We start from the raw sequence: 19,055 nt of genomic DNA on the forward strand, positions 1-19,055 counted from the left end.
CACACACACATACCACACACACACACACACACACACACACACCACACACACACACACACAGCACACAACACACACAACACACACACGACACACACACACCCACACCACACACACAGCACACACACAACACATACACACAACACACACACACACACAACACACACACACACACACACACACACACACAATACAACACCACACCACACACCACACACACACACAAATACACACACACACACACACACACACCACACATAACACCACACACACACACACACACACACACACACATACACACACACACACACACACACACACACACACACACACATACACACACACACACACCACACACACACACACACACACACATACACTACACACACACACACACACACACACACACAACACGCTCACTCACAGTAGTGGCCTTCTCCCTCCGGGTGGAATTAGGAGTTGGACCTGGAACTGGCTTCAGTACTGAAACTCTGAAAGACAAAACAACATGTCTTTTCATTTGAAACTCAATCGAAATATTATATGTCGTATTCCATCTAAACTTTGAAACAATGGCTTGTTGAACAATATTACTCGTAATTGAACCTATGATTGTCGTTCTGTTTTGTTTCCTTGAGTATCTGACCAGACAAGATGTCCTCTACAGCAGACTGGGTGCCATAGTTCCACTACTACCCTATATAGTGCACTACTTCATAGACCAGAGCCCTATGGCACCCTATTCCCTATATAGTGCACTACTTTAGACCAGAGCCCTATTAGAACCCTATTCCCTATATATAGTAAACACTAGCTTTAGGATCCAGAGCCCATATAGAACCCTATCTTCCCGTAGTACTAGTGCACTTATCTTTAGACCAGAAGCCCTATAGAACGCCTATTCCCTATATATCACCTTACTTTAGTCCAGCACCCTATAGAACCCTTATCCCTATATAAGTAATTAATGTGCACTACTGATAGCACCAGAGCTCCTGATACGAACCACAATTCCCATTAATAGATGCACATACTTTAGACCAGAGCCCATAAGGGAAATGTATCTTATGTAACGGAAGCCATGTATTTATTACAACACAACAACCAATGACAGATCAGTGGTTGATATGAAAGTAATCTCATCCTCCGACCTGCCGCTGACCTTGTCTGTTCTGGTTACGCTTTGTGTTTCTGTGTAGTGTTCTGCGTCTTTTACAACAAAAGAGTCAACCGATGGCTAAACTTCCAGTACCTAAACAACATTGACTGACCAGATGATAAATTTCATAATTGTTTTATCTGTCCAGCCGTTCGTCTAACAATCGTTCAAACATTCATGTGTTTTTCGTTTGTCTATGTTCTGTCACCGGCTCCTCATCAGGTCAGCAAAGGATAGAATGAATTAGAGGCCTTTAGAGGCTTTTTACTCAGCAGACTCTCATCTCCTCGACCTCCTGTCTGGTGTCTCCTTGCTCTCGTAGTAGTCTGGTTCTCCTCTAGGTCTCGTTAGTCTCACTGGTCTCATCTCGGTCTCCTTCTGCGTCTTCTTTCTGCTGGGCTCTCTTTCCTCTGTCTTCTGTAGTTGATGCTCCTGGGTCTCCTCTGCGGTCGCCGTCTCTTGTCTCTGTAGTTGACTGTCTCCTACTGGTCTCCTCAAGTCTCGTCCACTCTGGATCCTCTGGTCATCATGCTAGGTTCAGCTCGGTCTCCGTCGTGGTCTCCTCTCGTCGTCTGTAGGACTACAGTCTGTCTGGTCTCCTCTGGTCTTCTGAGCTTGACGCTGGTCTCCTCTGGTTCACTCTGAAGTTGCTGATCCTGCTCTCCACTGTCTTGACTGGTTCTATCTGGGGCTCCTGAAAGTTGACTGTCTCACCTCTGGTGCTTCCTCTGTAGTTGACTTGTCTCTCCTTCTGTCTCCTCTGTAGTTGACTGTCTCCTACGCGAATCTCCATTACTGCGTCTCCTCTGGTCTACCTCTGTAGTGACCTGGTCTCCTGCTCAGTCTCCTCTGGTCTCCTCTGTAGTTTGACTGGCTCTTCCTCTCGGTCTCCTCTTGACTTCTGAGTTAGCCTGGTCTTCTCCTGTCGCCTTCGAAGGAGTGTAGGCTCTGAGTGACTGCTCTCCTCTTGGTCCTCCTCTGTAGTTGACTGGTCTTCCTCCTGTAGTTGACTCGCGTCTCCCTCTGGTCTCCTCTGAAGTTGACTGGCTCTACCTCTGGTCTCCTCTGTAGTTGACTGTCTCCTCTGGTCTCCTCTGTAGTGACTCTGGTACTACTTCCACAGGTGCAAATATTCCTCTAGTCAGAAGCCCTGCTTAATTCGTTTCTAACATGTAAGCCAGCCTTCTTTCGCTGATATTAGTCCGATGATTTTGACCTGAATGCTTGTCCATGTACACTTATATAAATCTGATCACAATGCATCTCTTAATTGTTCTACTCCTTTATATTAAAATGTGGGCAACAATCAGAATGTGGACAAAATCAGGACATAGGACACATGTTAGCACCAGGTATAAACGGGGCTGTAGCTGTGGCTACAGGTCATCTCAGTCAATCTTTCATTTTGGTACAAAGAGCCTTTTTTCAAAAGTGGATAATCAACCTGACAACAGTGAGTGAAATTGGCATTGTGATTGTACATTTTTATATGTTTTTAATAAGCAATTAAAATGATTTTACTTACTGCTGTGTGTTTTCATTTCATCCTCCTGTGTCTATGTCATCATTTTAGAATAGACACAGCAGGTAGCTCTTATGTCACTAAAATATAACACCTTTGCTATCCTTTACACTCTCCACACACACACTACTGGGCACTCACACCGTCAGGCTGGGACGAAGTCTAGTTGAACATTAAAGGAAACAGGACCACAAGATATACGTGCTAAAGCCGTCGAACGAATTATCACTATTACGGTTTTAAATGCTAGAGAGGGTTGTAATATGAGGATATTTAATGGATAATTATCTTATAATGTGGGATATTTAATTGTACAGTGATGTTTGTAAGGTGAGGATATTTCTAATGGGAGGATAGCTTAATGATCAATCATCCTTTAATCGTGCGAGCGGTATTTAATGTATAAGATGCTTTAATGTGAGCGATATCTTAATGATAAATTATCTTTAATGTGAGCCGATATTTAATGACAGATTGTTTAAGTCGTGAGGAATATTTAATATTAATATGTTTAAAAGTGAGAATATTTACATCGATTAATATCTGTTAAAGGTGAGCAGTGTGTGTGTGTGTGTGTGTGTGTGTGTGTGTGTGTGTGTGTGTGTGTGTGTGTCTGTGTGTGTGTGTGTGGACCACTATCTCCAGGGTTGTATTGTAGCCTTGAACCCAGCCATGTTTCTCTCGGCTTTCAGATCCTAATTTTCCGTTACCCTGCAATACCCTCCGTTACCTTACGTTACCCTGCAATACCCTCCGTTACCCTGCGTAACCCTCCGTTACCTTCCGTTACCCTCCGTTACCCTGCGTTACCCTGCGTAACCCTCCGTTACCTTACGTTACCCTCCGTTACCCTGCGTAACCCTCCGTTACCCTCCGTTACCCTGCGTAACCCTCCGTTACCTTACGTTACCCTGTGTTACCCTCCGTTACCCTGCGTTACCCTCCGTTACCCTACGTTACCCTGCGTTACCCTCCGTTACCCTGTGTTACCCTCCGTTACCCTGTGTCACCCTCCGTTACCCTGTGTTACCCTCCGTTACCCTGCGTTACCCTCCGTTACCCTGTGTTACCCCCCGTTACCCTGTGTCACCCTCCGTTACCCTGTGTTACCCTCCGTTAGACAGGGCCTTACTATAGGCTGCCTATTCCATACACTGACTAGTCAAAACATTAAGAACACCTGCTCTTTCCATGACAGACTGACCTGATGAATCCAGGTGAAAGCTATGATCCCTTATTGATGTCACTTGTTAAATCCACTTCAATCAGTGTAGATGAAGGGGAGGAGACAGGTTAAAGAAGGATTTCTAAGCCTTGAGACAATTGAGACATGGATTGTGTATGTGTGCCATTCAGAGGTTGAATGGGCAAGACAAAAGATTGTAGTGCCTTTGAACGGGGTATGGTAGTAGGTGCCAGGCGCACCAGCATGTCAAGAACTGCAACGCTGCTGGGTTTTTCACGCTCAACAGTTTCCTGTGTGTATCAAGAATGGTCCACCACCCAAAGGACATGCAGCCAACTTGACACAAGTGTGGGAAGCATTGGAGTCAACATGGGACCAGCATCCCTGTGGAACGCTTTCAACACCTTGTAGAGTTCATGCCCCGACGAATTGAGGCTGTTCTGGTCTAAACTAGTGACTACATAGGGAATAGGGTGTAATTAGGGAAGAACTCTGCGTATAAAGTATTGGACAATAGGATAGGTGTAATTAGGAACAAACTCTGTACTACCATAGTGACTACATAGAATAGGGTTAATTAGGACAGAACTTCTGGTCTAAATAGTGCCTACATAGCGAATAGGGTGAATGTAGGGACAGAACTCTGTAAAATAGTGACTACATAGCGAATAGGGTGTAATTAGGACAGAAATTATTGTCTAAATAGTGCTACACATAGCGAATAGGGTGTAATATAGGACAGAATCTGGTCTACAAGTGTGGACTACATAGCGAATAGGTTGTATTACAAAACTCTGGTCTCAAAGATATGACTACATAGCGAATAGGGGTGTAATTAGGGACAGAATTCTGGTCAAAATAGTACTACATAGGGAATAGGGTAATTAGGACAGAACTCTGGTCAAGTAGTGCTACATAGGCAATAGTGTTGTGTAATTAGGACAAGAACTCTGGTCTAAATAGTGACTACAATAGGGAATAGGTGTATTAGGACAGAATCTGTCTCAATAGTGACTACAAGGAATAGGTCATAGGAACTAACTCTGGTCTAAAGTAGTGACTACATAGGAATAGGTCCATTAGGGACAGAACTCTGTCTAAAGTAGTGCCTACATAGAGAATAGGCCATTAGGACATAACTCTGTCTAAGAGTGCCTACATAGGAATAGGGTGCCATTAGACATAAACTCTGGTCTAAAGTGTGCCTACATAGGAATGGGTGCCATTAAGACAGAAGACATAACCTTAGCCAGCAGCCTTATGAGTCAGTCTATTCTAATGTCAATGACACTTAGGCTAAGTGTTCTCCATGGTGTGTGACTGTGACAGCAGCACCAACCACTAACCCACCCCAGACACCAGCCAGACAGATAGACAGCCAGACAGCCAGACAGATAGACAGCCAGACATATAGACAGCAGACACATAGACAGCCAGACATATAACAGCAAGCCAGCCAGAAGCCAGCCAGACAGACAGCAGACATATAGACAGCCAGCCAGCCAGACAGATAGACAGCCAGACATATAGACAGCCAGACACATAGACAGCCAGCCAGCCAGACAGATAGACAGCCAGACGAATTAGATAGACAGCCAGACATATAGACAACAGACACATGACAGCCAGACATATAGACACCAGACAGCCAGAACATATAGACAGCAGACACAAGACGAAGCCAGCCAGACAGACCACCAGCCTGCCAACACAGACAGCTGCCAGACAGACAAACAGACAGACAGACAGACCGCCAGCCCGCCCACAGACAACAGATACGAGTCCAGCCAACAGCGCAGCCCGCCCAAGACAGACAGATGGACAGCCGCCAGACAGACGCCAGCCGCCCAGCCTGCCCGACAGACAGACATTCAGACATTCAGACGGTGGTTTATGATAGAAACACTGTCCTCCTGTATGGTACGTATCACCATCACCTCTATCAACATGGTTCATAAGATAACTGGAAACCTCTTCTCTCCGTATACTGTGTTGTTATGGTAACGTCCTAACATGAGGATACTGGACTGTGTCAGACTACCGCGACACTAAATAGAAATAACAACAAGAAAATAAAAATAATTAACTCAAAGAAGAAAAACATTTTATCCAGACTTTAAAAAAAAAAGAAGAAAAATAATGTTTAAAACAGTGGAGATTATAAATTAATAATACATGAAAGAAAAAATATATATAATATTTTACTGTTTGCTTTTAAGTGTTACACCAAGATACTATTTTAGAGACTCATCTGTAGCACATCGCACCAGATCAGTAACCGCTAGTCATTATCAGATGCTGAACACCAAGTCGTTGAAATCTCATCGAAATATAATGATTACTGGAGTAACTACTGTATGAATGTGATATGTGTTGCAAATTCCAGGATGTCCCGCCATCTGTCCCAATCTTTCAATCTATTTCTGGAAAAACTGGGAATTTGGAAAAGCTACTTCAAGTTTGCAACCTATTGTAGATAGGTATTGATTGGTAATGTAGATAGTGTATTATTGGTAATGTAGAGTGTATGTATTGGTAATGTAACAAGTGTATGTATGGTAAGTAGAAGGTATGTCGATTGGTAATGTAGAATGTATGTGATTGGAATGTAGAGAGTAGTGATGGTATGTAGATAGCGTAGTGATTTAATGTAGATAGTTGTATTGGTAATGTTAGATGGTGTATTGATGTAATGTGGAGATGTATTGTAGTTAGGTAATGTAGAGAGTGTATGTGATTGGTTAATGTAATAGTGTATGTGATTGGTAATGTAGATGGTATTGTGATTGGTAATGTAGTATATGTGTTGGTATGTAGATGTTGTATGTAGATGATATGTGTAATGTAGATGGTAATTAGAATAGTGTATGTATGTAATGTAGATTATATGTGATTGTAATGTAGATAGTATGTATGTAATGTAGATAGTATATGTGATTGGTAATTAGATAGTATATGATTTAATGTAGATATGTATGCGATTGTAATGTAAGATAGTATATGTGATTGTTAATGTAGCAGTGTGTATGTGATTGGTAATGTAGATGGTGTATGTGATTAGGGTATGTTAGATAGTGTATTGTGATTTAATGTATATTGTGGATTGATTGTAATGTAGATAGGTGTATGTGACTGTAATGTAAATAGTGTATTAATGGAATGTGAGATAGTCATTGATTGGACTAATGTAGTTGAGTGTACTGGATGTAATGTTAGTGTATGTGATTGTATGTAGATATATGTGATTAATGTACATAGTTATGTGATTGATGTAATGTGATGTGATTTAATGTACATGTGATGTGTATGTGATTGTGTAATGTAGATAGCGTATGTGACTCCTATTAACTGAGTGGAACCATCACGATGAGGTCGCTGACCAGCACACCATACACCTTTTTTGGACACCAAAAAAAGCCTGCACAACCTCTTATCTTGGCCTACAGTACCTGTGTACCTGTGACCTGTATCTTTACCTTTACCTGTGTATCTGTGTATCTTGACTGTACATGTATCTGGATCTGTATCGTTGACATGTTACTGTACTTTCTGTACTGTACCGTGACTTGTACCTTGTCATAAGTATATATCTCTGTTAAAATAATAATAAAATAATAATTTGGGTGCTACATCAGTCTAACGAAATGATTATCCCAAATCCCCCTGACAAAACACAGGTGGGGCTGACGACCAGGTCACGACCAGGATCACGACCAGGATCACGACCAGGTCACGACCAGGGTCACAGCAGGATCACGACCAGGTCCGACCAGGTCACGACCAGGATCACGACCAGGCACGACCAGGATCACGACCGGATCACGACCAGGATACACGGACCAGGTCACGACCAGGATCACGACCAGATCACGACCAGGTCACGACCCAGGATCACGACCAGGTCACGACCAGATCACGACCAGATCACGACCAGGCCGACCAGCACACGACCAGGATCACGACCAGTCACGACCAGATCACGACCAGGATCACGACCGAGGGTCACGCCAGATACGACCAGATCACGACCAGGTCACATTATAAAGTGCCTCTGTAGAAATAAGGTTTAGTGCCTTGCTCAAGGGCACTAGACAGATCGTTCACCTTTCAGCTCCGTATTTGAACCGTTTCAACGTGACAAAAAATTCCCCCTGATGAAGTAACGAGTCGTCTTTGGTTAGACGGCCGTTTACCCACACGCGCAGTACAGTCACCGCCTGTAAGTCAGACGAAACATGTCACCGCCGTGTGAATCAGACGCAGTACATGTCACCGCCGTGTGAAGCAGACCGCAGTACATGTCACCGCCGTGTAAGTCAGAGCTCGGTGTTTATTCCGTAACTACACGGCGTCTGCTGTATGTACAAGGAGTCATCATTCAGACAGAATTATCATTATTTTACAGAGCAAAAAAGGATTTCTCATTCTCTTTGGAGAGATGAACTTACAACTATTAAAAATATACATCTTTGGATCTGTTAAATGACTTTGAAAAAAGACAGAGTGGATCTAATTGAAACGTTACATACACATGCATCAAAAATATTTGATTTACGATTACCCTCAAGTTAACAAATACATTACATAATTTATAGCTTCATAAGTAAAACTCCTCAACCCACATCGTCTTTTCACAAATAATATACCATTTTAATTAATTGATATAAAATGAGTGTACAGACATTTTAAACTTGCTGTTCATACCACCACACAATAACTCTCATCGTCACTATGTAACACGTGTGTGACTGTCATCACCCATGGTAGCATAAAAAGTTCCTGTCCTCTTTTGCTACTCAGTGATGTCCTGTTATATAGTCCTGTTAAATAGTCCTGTTAAAATGTCCTGTAAATAGTCCTGTTAAATAGTCCTGTTAAATAGTCCTGTAAAATAGTCCTGTTATATAGTCCTGTTAAATGTCCTGTTATATAGTCCTGGAAATTGTCCGTTATATAGTCCTGTTAAATTGTCCTGTCATATAGTCCTGTTAAATTTCCTGTTAATAGTCCTGTAAATAGTCCTGTTATATAGTCCTGTAAATAGTCCTTAAATAGTCCTGTATATAGTCTGTTAAAGATCCTTAAAATAGTCCTGTAAAATAGTCCGTTATATAGTCCTGTAAATAGTCCTTTCATATAGTCCTGTAAATAAGTCCTGTTAAATATCCGCTAAAAATAATCCCTTCTTTTTTTTCACCTCTTCCTTTTTTTCGTCTTGCTTTCATTCTATATAGTCTTTAATTGTCCTTTATATAGTCCTGTTAAATTGTCCTGTTATATAGTCCTGTAAAATAGTCCTGTTATATTGTCCTGTTAAATAGTCCTAGTACATAACATACTCAGCTGAAAGCCTTATAGAAAAGAAAAAAAAAAGCCGTCTGCTACAAATAGCCTGAAGAATTGTCTTGTAGGCGGTGGATGATGATACTGGAGTATTGTAGTACTATGATATAGTACCATATAGTAGTATTGTAGTACTATGGTATAGTACTATATAGTAGTATTGTAGTACTATGGTATAGTACTATATAGTAGTATTGTAGTACTATGGTATAGTACTATATAATAGTATTGTAGTACTATCATACTATGTGGTAATACTTTAGTATTATAATGTCTTCTCCACTGAGGCCTGCAGTCTACCATAATTGTTCATGTTTGTGTCTCATTGATGCTGAGAAGAGACGAGATCCCTTTGTAGTGTCTGTCTGGCCACAACACATTCCTCCAGACAGGTTCATACTAGTCATTCCCTTTGTTTCTTTGGTTATTTTATCTCAGAGTATATTCCCAGGTGCAGGAGACACTGGTGTTTATTCATCACAACTCAACAACTCCCTTTTAAAGGTTTTGTGCTTTAAAAACCATGACATCAGTTAAGTTGTCACACCTACTTTCTTCGGGCCTCCTCTCCTTTCCTCCTCCTCCTCCTCCTCTTCATCTTCCTCCTCTTCTTCTTCCTCCTCCTGTTCCGCCTCCTTCATCTCTTCCAACTCCTCCTCCTCTCCTCCTCAGTAGGGTCTCCAGACAGCTTCGTCCATGCGCCCCCCAGCAGGGTTGAGTACAGTGGGGGAGTTGCTGTGACTCCCATCCCCCTCCACCGCCCCCTCGCCCCCACCTTGGCTGGGCAGGTTAGGGTTAGCCAGGGAGCTGCCTGTGGAGGCGCTGGTGCAGGGAGGAACCATCCTGGAGGGGGAGCGGTCCCCCCCGGGAAGCATGGAGAACTGGTACGACCCAGAGGAGGCTCCATAGTAAAGATAGGGAGTACTGCTGGTTTGGAAAGGTCCACTCTGACTTTGGGCGGAACCGGGGTAGGGAGGGGGCAGGTAGGTGTGGTAGTGGGCGGAGCCTAGCGACATGGCGGCGGTGACGGGAGGGGTGTAGGTGAAGGTGGTGGGGTAGTGCATTCTGGGACTGGAAAAACGAGACTCCGTCAGAGAGGGGAGACCCGGGAACTGACGATCAAACTGGCCTGGGAACGGACTGAGATCTGAGAGAGAGAGAGAGAGAGAGAGAGAGAGAGAGAGAGAGAGAGAGAGAGGAGAGAAAAGAGAGAGAGATGGAGGGAAAGTGAGAGAGAGAGAGAGAGAGAGAGATATGGAGGGAAAATGAGAGAGGGGTGGAGAGAGAGAGAAATTAGTTTCATTAATTTGTCTTTATTGTCCCTTCATAAAGAAAACAATTTATTTATTCTCTATTAATGTGGTCCCAATAAGATAAGAACATTTATTTTACAATCTATTTTGGAGAGCTGTGCCAAGACAGCAGCAAACAAGCCCAAACTATATTTATTGTATCATTTCAAACCTAAATGGTAGAGAATGTGCTATTGAACATGTTCTCATTGTGTTCAGAGTTTTAACATTCTAAAACAAATATCATGCTTTGAACAAAAATGATTGGCTTCTTTATCAGATGTGAGTGAAGCTGTGTTAACTGACCTCATAACCCAGCAAACTGGGAACATTCCCAGAACATTAGCTAAAATTCCCCAATACGTTCTAGTTAGGGTTTTATCTAACATTATATAATATTAGGATGATAACATCCCCAAAATATTCAAAGATTTTATTTTTTTATGTTTTAAATGGAATATCCTTGGAATGTTCTTCTAACATTCACTAACATATTGTGCCCAACATCTGTACCAACTTCCGCAGAACAGCGTCAAAACGACCAGGTAATGTAGTAACACAATGTGCCAGTAATGTTTTCCCAGCAAACCAAAATTACTTCTGTGAAAGTTCCCAAAACATTCGTTAGGTTGCGTCAATTGTTCTCATAACTCAAAAACTGTCCAGTCGGGATGATGATTACACAATGTTTGTACAAAACATCCGCCTGATGTTGCAAGAATGTTCCCAGAACCTATTTTGTCTGTTCTTGTAAAGGTTCCCAGAATGTTTCATTAGGTTGTGGGAACAATCTGGTGGGAACATCACAAAAGACATTTCCCCAAAATATAAAAGCTGTCCAGTTGATTATACAAAGTTTATTTTAGGGTGCAAAATACAAGTATGTTCCCAGAACACATTTTTACGTTCTTTAAAATTTCCTCAAACATTTCTTTAGGTTATGGGAACAGTGTGGGAACATTACAAGAGATAGGTTCCCATAACATAGAATATGCTCAGTTGTGATGACAGTCATTCAATGTTTAACAGAACAGCCTTTCTGAGTTATTTAAAGGTTCCCAGAACATTTAATTAAGTTACGGGAGTCGTTTGCATTCCCACAATGTTTCACAATTTCCAAATAAGTCACTTTTAGGATTTTTATAGCACTATTTGTTTTAGGTTTAACATAACATTTCATTGATGTTCACACAATATGCATTTGACCTTGTCTTGGAGGTCTAACCCAGAGAAATACTGGTAACTGAAACATGGTTAATATATGTCTGTCGGATTGAACACGTGATCTCCAGATCTGCAGCCAGATCATTAACGCTCTGCAACACCAAATCAAATCAAACTTTATTTGTCACATGAGCCGAATACAACAGGTGTAGACCTCACTGTAAAATGCTTACTTACAAGACCTTAACCAACAGTGCAGTTCAAGAGGAGTTAAGAAAATATTTACCAAATAAACGAAAGTAAAAAATAACGAGGCTATGTACCGATACCGAGTCAGTGTGAAGGGGTACAGGTACCGATACCGAGTCAGTGTGAAGGGGTACAGGTACCGATACCGAGTCAGTGTTGTTGGTACAGGTACCGATACGAGTCAGTGTGCGGGGTACAGGTACCGATACGATGAGTCATTTTTGTGAGTGGGTACTGTGTAGCTTTGATATCGTCAGTTGAGTACTAGTACTGAACGTTGATTCAGCGTTTGACAGGTAGGTAGCAGCAGTACTATACCGAGTCAGTGTGAAGGGGTACAGGTACCGATACCGAGTCAGTGTGAGGGGTACAGGTACGATACCGAGTCAGTGTGAAGGGGTACAGTACCGATACGAGTCAGTGGAGGGAGTACAGGTACCGATACCGAGTCAGTGTGAAGGGGTACAGTAATACCGAGTCGTGATGAGGGTACAGGTACATACCGAGTCAGTGTGTAAGGGGTACAGGTACCGATACCGAGTCAGTGTAAGGGTACAGGTACCGATACTAGTCAGTGGTGGTACAGGTACCGGATACCGAGCAGTGTGAAGGGTACAGGTACAGATACCGAGTCAGTGTGAAGGGGTACAGTACCGATACCGAGTCAGTGTGAAGGGGTACAGGTACCGATACCGAGTCAGTGTGAAGGGGTTACAAGGTACCGATACCGAGTCAGTGTGAAGGGTACAGGTACCGATACCGAGTCAGTGTGAAGGGTTGACAGGTACCGATACCGAGTCAGTGTGAAGGGGTACAGGTACGATACCGAGTCAGTGTGAACGGTTGGTACAGGTACCGAACCGAGTCAGTGTGAAGGGTACAGTACGATACCGAGTCAGTGTAAGGGGTACAGGTACCTGATACCGATCAGTGTAAGGGGTACAGGTACCGAGTACCGAGTCAGTGTGAAGGGGTACACCGTACGGATACGCGAGTCAGTTGTGGCGGGGGTACAGGTACCGATACAGAGTCAGTGTGCGGGGGTACAGGTACCGATACCGAGTCAGTGTGAAGGGGTACAGGTTCGATACGAGTCAGTGTGAAGGGGTACAGGTACCGATACCGAGTCAGTGTGAAGGGTACAGGTACCGATACGAGTCAGTGTGAAGGGGTACAGTACGATACCGAGTCAGGTGTGAAGGGGTACAGTACCGATACCGAATCAGTTGTGGGTACAGGTACGATACCGAGTCAGTGTGAAGGGGTACAGGTACCGATACCGAGATCAGGGTGTGAAGGGTACAGGTACCGATACCGAGTCAGTGTGAAGGGGTACAGGTACCGATACCGAGTCAGTGTGAAGGGGTACAGGTACCGATACCGAGTCAGTGTACAGGTACCGATACCGAGTCAGTGTGAAGGGGTACAGGTTAGTTGAGGTCATTTGTAAATCTTTTCAGTCTCCTGAGGGGGAAAAGGTTTTGTCGTGCCCTCTTCATGACTGTCTTGGTGTGCTTGGACCATGATAGTTCGTTGGTGATGTGGACATCAAGGAACTTGAAGCTCTCGACCCGCTCCACTACAGCCCCGTCGATGTTAATGGGGGCCTGTTCGGCCCGCCTTTTCCTGTAGTCCACGATCAGCTCCTTTGTCTTGATCACATTGAACATTGAGGGAGAGGTTGTTGTCCTGGCACCACACTGCCAGTTCTCTGACCTCCTCCCTATAGGCTGTCTCATCATTGTCAGTGATCAGGCCTACCACTGTTATGTCGTCAGCAAACTTAATGATGGTGTTGGAGTTGTGTTTGGCCACGCAGTCATGGGTGAACAGGGAGTACGGGAGGGGACTAAGTACACACCCCTGAGGGGCCCCAGTGTTCAGGATAAGCGTGGCAGACGTGTTGTTGCCTACCCTTACCACCTAGGGGTGGTCCGTCAGGAAGTCCAGGATCCAGTTGCAGAGGGAGGTGTTTAGTCCCAGGGTCCTTAGCTTAGTGATGAGCTTTGAGGGCACTATGGTGTTGAATGCTGAGCTGTAGTCAATGAACAGCATTTTCCAGGTGGGAAAGGGCAGTGTGGAGTGCGATTAAGATTGTGTCATCTGTGGATCTATTGGGGCGGTATGTGAATTGGAGTGGGTCTAGGGTATCCCGGAGGATGCTGTTGATGTGAGCCATGACCAGCCTTTCAAAGCACTTCATGGCTACCGACGTGAGTGCTAATTGGTTGTAATCATATTGGCAGGTTACCTTTGCTTCCTTGGGCACAGGGACTATGGTGGTCTGCTTGAAACATGTAGGTATTACAGACTCGGTCAGGGAGAGTTTGAAAATGTCCGCGAAGACACCTGCCAGTTGTTCTGCGCATGCTTTGAGTACACATCCTGATAATCTATCTGGCCCCGCGGCTTTGTGAATGTTTACTTGTTTAAAGGTCTTGCTCACATCGGCTACCGAGAGCGTTATCACACAGTCATCCAGAACAGCTGGTGTTCTCATGCATGCTTCAGTGTTGCTTGCCTCGAAGCGAGCATAAAATGCATTTGGCTTGTCCGGTAGGCTTGCGTCACTAGGCAGCTCGCGTCTGGGTTTCCCTTTGTAGTCCGTAATAGATTGCAAGCCTTGCCACATCCGACTAGTGTCAGAGCCGGTGTAGTAGGATTCAATCTTAATCCTGTATTGACACTTTGCTTGTTTGATGATTCGTCTCTGGGCATAACGGGATTTCTAATAAGCGTCCGGATTAGTCTCCCGCTCCTTGAAAGCGGCAGCTCTAGCCTTTAGCTCAGTGCGGATGTTGCCTGTAATCCATGGTTTCTGGTTGGGATATGTAAGTACGGTCATTGTGGGAACGACGTCATCAATGCACTTATTGATGAAGCCGATGACTGAGGTGGTGTATTCCTCAATGCCATTGGATGAATCCCGGAACACATTCCAGTCTGTGCTAGCAAAACAGTCCTGTAGCTGAGCATCCGCATCATCTGACCACTTCCGTATTTAGCGAGTCACTGGTACTTCCTGCTTTAGTTTTTACTTGTAAGCAGGAATCAGGAGGATGGAATTATGGTCAGATTTGCCAAATGGAGGGCGGGGGAGAGCTTTGTATGCATCTCTGTGTGTGGAGTCAAGGTGGTCTCGGATTTATTTATTTTTTCCCTAGTTGCACATTTGTTTGCCTGTATTAAAGTCCCCGGCCAATAGGAGAGCCGGTTTTGTATGAGCATTTTCTTCTTTGCTTATGGCCTTATACAGCTGGTTGAGAGTGGTCTTAATGCCAGCTTTGTTCTGTGGTGGTAAATAGACGGCTACGAATAATACAGATGAGAACTCTCTTGGTAGATAGTGTGGTCTACAGCTTATCATAAGGTACTCTACCTCAGGNTGTGGTGGTAAATAGACGGCTACGAATAATACAGATGAGAACTCTCTTGGTAGATAGTGTGGTCTACAGCTTATCATAAGGTACTCTACCTCAGGCCTTGATACCTTGAGACTTCTTTAATATTAGACATCGCGCACCAGCTGTTATTGACAAAAAGACACACACCCCCACCCCTCGTCTTACCAGACGTAGCTTCTCTGTTCTGCCGGTGAATTTAAAATCCCTCCAGCTCTATCCGTATCGTCCTTCAGCCACAGTGAAACATAAGATATTACAGTTCTTAATGTCCAGTTGGGAGGATAATCGTAGGTCATCAATTTTATTTTCCAATGATTGCACGTTAGCCAGTAGAATTGATGGCAGTGGGAGTTTACTCGCTCGCCTACGGATTCTCAGAAGGCAGCCCGATCTGCATCCTCTTTTCCTCCGTCGTTTCTTCACCACATGACGGGGATCTGGGCCTGTTCCCAGGAGAGCAGTATATCCTTCGGACTCGTTAAAGGAAAAAGCTTCTTCCAGTCCGTGGTGAGTAATCCCAGTTCTGATGTTCAGAAGTTATTTTCGGTCATAAGAGACGGTAGCGGCAACATTATGTTCCAAAATAAGTTACCAACAACACAAAAAAAAAGAGTCTGTTTATATAGAAACTGTATTTGCGTTCTTGAAGGGGCTAAGTTAAGATCCTGTTGCACAGAAAATGCTATCCATAAAAAAATTTTTTTTGTATATTTATTATTTATCATTAAAAAGCATATTGTATTTGTTTTGATTAAAATTGAGAAAAGATCAAATTGTTTCTTTATTCAGTCGGAAGGTTCTGAAGGTTCTGAAGGTTCTGAAGGTTCTGAAGGTTCTGAAGGTTCTGAAGGTTCTGAGCCTGTATTTAAGAAGTATATGAATACACAAGAATACTGGTTATTTACAGGAATCTCTATCCAACTTTCAACACGTGAAGAAAGACAATCCTAAAACACAGTGTAACAGTACACAGCATATGAAGAGGATGAGAACATTGTAGTAACTCAGAAAACTGCGTTCTGTGTCCTAAATAATATTAGACTGAAGAAATGAAAAGTGTCCCGGGAACGTTCTTGTAACATCAGGTGAATGTTTTTTTTTGCAACCTAAAAGAAACGTTGTAGAATCATCCGCACGACTGAACAGGTTTGAGAACACGTCTTTTGTGACGTCCCCACAATGTTCTCACCACACTGTTCCCACAACCTAAGGAAACATTCTGGGAACCTTTAAAGAACAGATTAAATGTGTTTGAGGGATGTTTTGGTTTGCTGGGAACTGTGTATGAATGTGTGTGTGTTCTGTATGTGTGTGTGTGCATGTCTATGCTGATGTGTGTTTCTCTCTCTCTGCTCAAGCTCCATATTATCCATAACCTGTGCATCCTTCAACATCTCTATCCTCTTCACTTCTAACCTGCCCTTCCCTCCCCCCTTCCACTCATCCTCTCTGCGTCCATCTCTCGGTATGCTCTCCTCTCTCTCTCTGTCTCTCTTCTTCTCTGGTATCCTTTTGTACACTTTTGATCTTCGGTATCCGGTACCTGTCCCCTTCAACACTGACTCGGTCTCGGTACCTGTAACCCCTTCAACTGACTCGGTATAGGTACCTGTACCCCTTCACACTGATTCGGTATCGTACCTCGTACCCTTCACTATCTGTACTCGTGTTTATAAGTTACCTCGTATCCTCTGTCACAGCTTGACTTTGCTGGGCTTATCCGGTACCGGTTGTTGTATCCTTGCCTTGTTCATCGGACTTGGACAGTCTTGGTTGTCTAGATACTTCGTGTAGACTTCTGGGTAAACTAGGCAGGTGATTGTGTTACCTCTAGGGACTTCATGTTCTTAAGGACTGGGGTCTTCTAGAATTGGGGACTAGACGGTTGTAGGCATTTTATCTTGTTTGTGCTGTCTGAATAGCCAGTTGTTGTTAAGCATGGGATAGGTTCCTGTCTCTCATGATAGAATAGTCACTATCCGTTTCATTTACTGTTTTGTGGTCAGGGTGCTTGTTTAGATGATTATTGTTCTTACGGAATGGTACCGTGTGTTTAGTATGTGTTAGATGTTCCTTAGTAGATATAGTTTTGACTTGTGCATTACATCTAAATAACGTGTTGGTTTTATATATTTCGGTATCGGTACCTGTTACCCCTTCACACTGACTCGGGTATCGGTACCTGTTACTCCCTTCACCACTGACTCGGTATCTTAGGTACCTTGTACCCCTTTGCACACTGACGTCGGTATCTATGGTATCGTCGTCAGACTGTTAGATATGAAGCGTTGATTTGTTTTAGACTCTTGTGGCGGGAGAGGGGTCTTAAACGGTTCTAGAAATTAACTGGAAGGGAATCTGGTTTGGATTCTTGTTAGAGCTGTTGCCTAGAATTAGAAGGTGATTGTGTGTCTGTAACGTCAGAATAAGGATTCGACTGTTTAGACTGTTTCTAGATAGAAGGTTGATTATTGTTAGACTTCTAAGAAGGTACAGATATGTTAGCTGTTCTAGAAAAGGTTGTATCTACGATCCTTGATTAAACTTGTCTTCTAGAGACTAGAAGGTGACTTATTCGTTCCATGAGTTTAGATCTGTTACCAGAAGGCGGGGTTCTATTTCCCGTCTAGAATAGGTGATATGTTTAGATTGTTAGACATGGTTCTAGAAAAGTACAGAGTGACTACGTGGGTTGCTACGATCTTTTAGTTTGTTCTAGAATAGAAGAAGTGAGTTCTAGATCTGTTATAGACTCTGTTCTGTTCTGCTTTTGTTCTGTCTTTTTTGCTGTTCTACTCTGTTCTGTTTTCTGTTTGTTCTGCTCTGCTCTGTTCTGTTCTACTCTGTTCTGTTCTACTCTCTGTGTCTTTCCTACTCTGTTCTGTTCTACTCTGTTCTTCTACCTCTGTTCTCTGCTACTCTGTTCTGCTCTACTCTGTTCTGTTCTACTCTGACTGTTCTAGAATGAAGGTCATTGTTCTAGATCTGTTAGTCTGTTCTAGAATAGAAGGTGACTGTTGTAGATCTGTTAGACTGTTCTAGAATAGAAGGTGACTGTTTCTAGATCTGTTAGACTGTTCTTAGAATAGAACGTGATTTGTCCAATCTGTTAGACTGTTCTAGAAGAAGGTGATTGTTCTAGATCTGTAGACTGTCTAGAATAGAAGGGATTTTTTCGGCCAGTCTATTGACTGGCTGACTGGCTGACTGACTGACTGACTGGCTGGTTGGCTGTGCTGACTGGCTGACTGACTGATGCCTGGCTGGCTGACTGACTGACTGGGTGGCTGGCTGGCTGACTGGCTGGCTGGCTGACTGGCTGGCTGGCTGACTAGCTGACTGGCTGGCTGACTGACTTGCTGGCTGACTGACTGACTGAATGGCTGGCTGGCTGACTGGCTGACTGACTGGCTGGCTGACTAGCTGACTGGCTGGCTGGCTGCTGACTAGCTGACTGACTGACTGACTGGCTGGCTGGCTGACTGGCTGACTGGCTGACTGGCTGACTGGCTGGCTGGCTGACTGACTGGCTGGCTGGCTGGCTGACTGCTGACTAGCTGACTGACTGGCTGACTGACTAGCTGGCTGACTAGCTGACTGGCTGGCTGGCTGACTAGCTGACTGACTGACTGGCTGGCTGGTGACTGCTGCTGGCTGACTGGCTGACTGACTGGCTGGCTGACTAGCTGACTGACTGACTGACTGGCTGGCTGACTGGCTGGCTGGCTGACTGGTGGCT

At 43.8% G+C, this 19,055-nt stretch overlaps 2 protein-coding genes across 2 annotated transcripts in view; both read right to left on the bottom strand.

Moving 5' to 3' along the window:
- The window catches only part of LOC112076968 (dihydroxyacetone phosphate acyltransferase), a 101,592-nt gene extending 91,744 nt beyond the window's left edge, over positions 1 to 9,848 (bottom strand). Inside the window, 1 exon segment of the mRNA XM_070441519.1 lies at positions 9,759 to 9,848. Within this exon segment, the coding sequence (XP_070297620.1) occupies positions 9,759 to 9,848 (90 nt within the window).
- The window catches only part of LOC112076970 (runt-related transcription factor 2-like), a gene marked incomplete at its 5' end in the record, with an annotated part of 21,308 nt that continues 11,370 nt past the window's right edge, over positions 9,118 to 19,055 (bottom strand). The window contains one exon of the mRNA XM_024143591.2: positions 9,118 to 10,354. Coding sequence (XP_023999359.2) covers positions 9,876 to 10,354 — 479 coding nt within the window. The remainder of the gene's footprint in view (positions 10,355 to 19,055) is intronic.

Source organism: Salvelinus sp. IW2-2015, unplaced genomic scaffold (assembly GCF_002910315.2).
Source record: "Salvelinus sp. IW2-2015 unplaced genomic scaffold, ASM291031v2 Un_scaffold4166, whole genome shotgun sequence".
NCBI lineage: Eukaryota > Metazoa > Chordata > Actinopteri > Salmoniformes > Salmonidae > Salvelinus > Salvelinus sp. IW2-2015.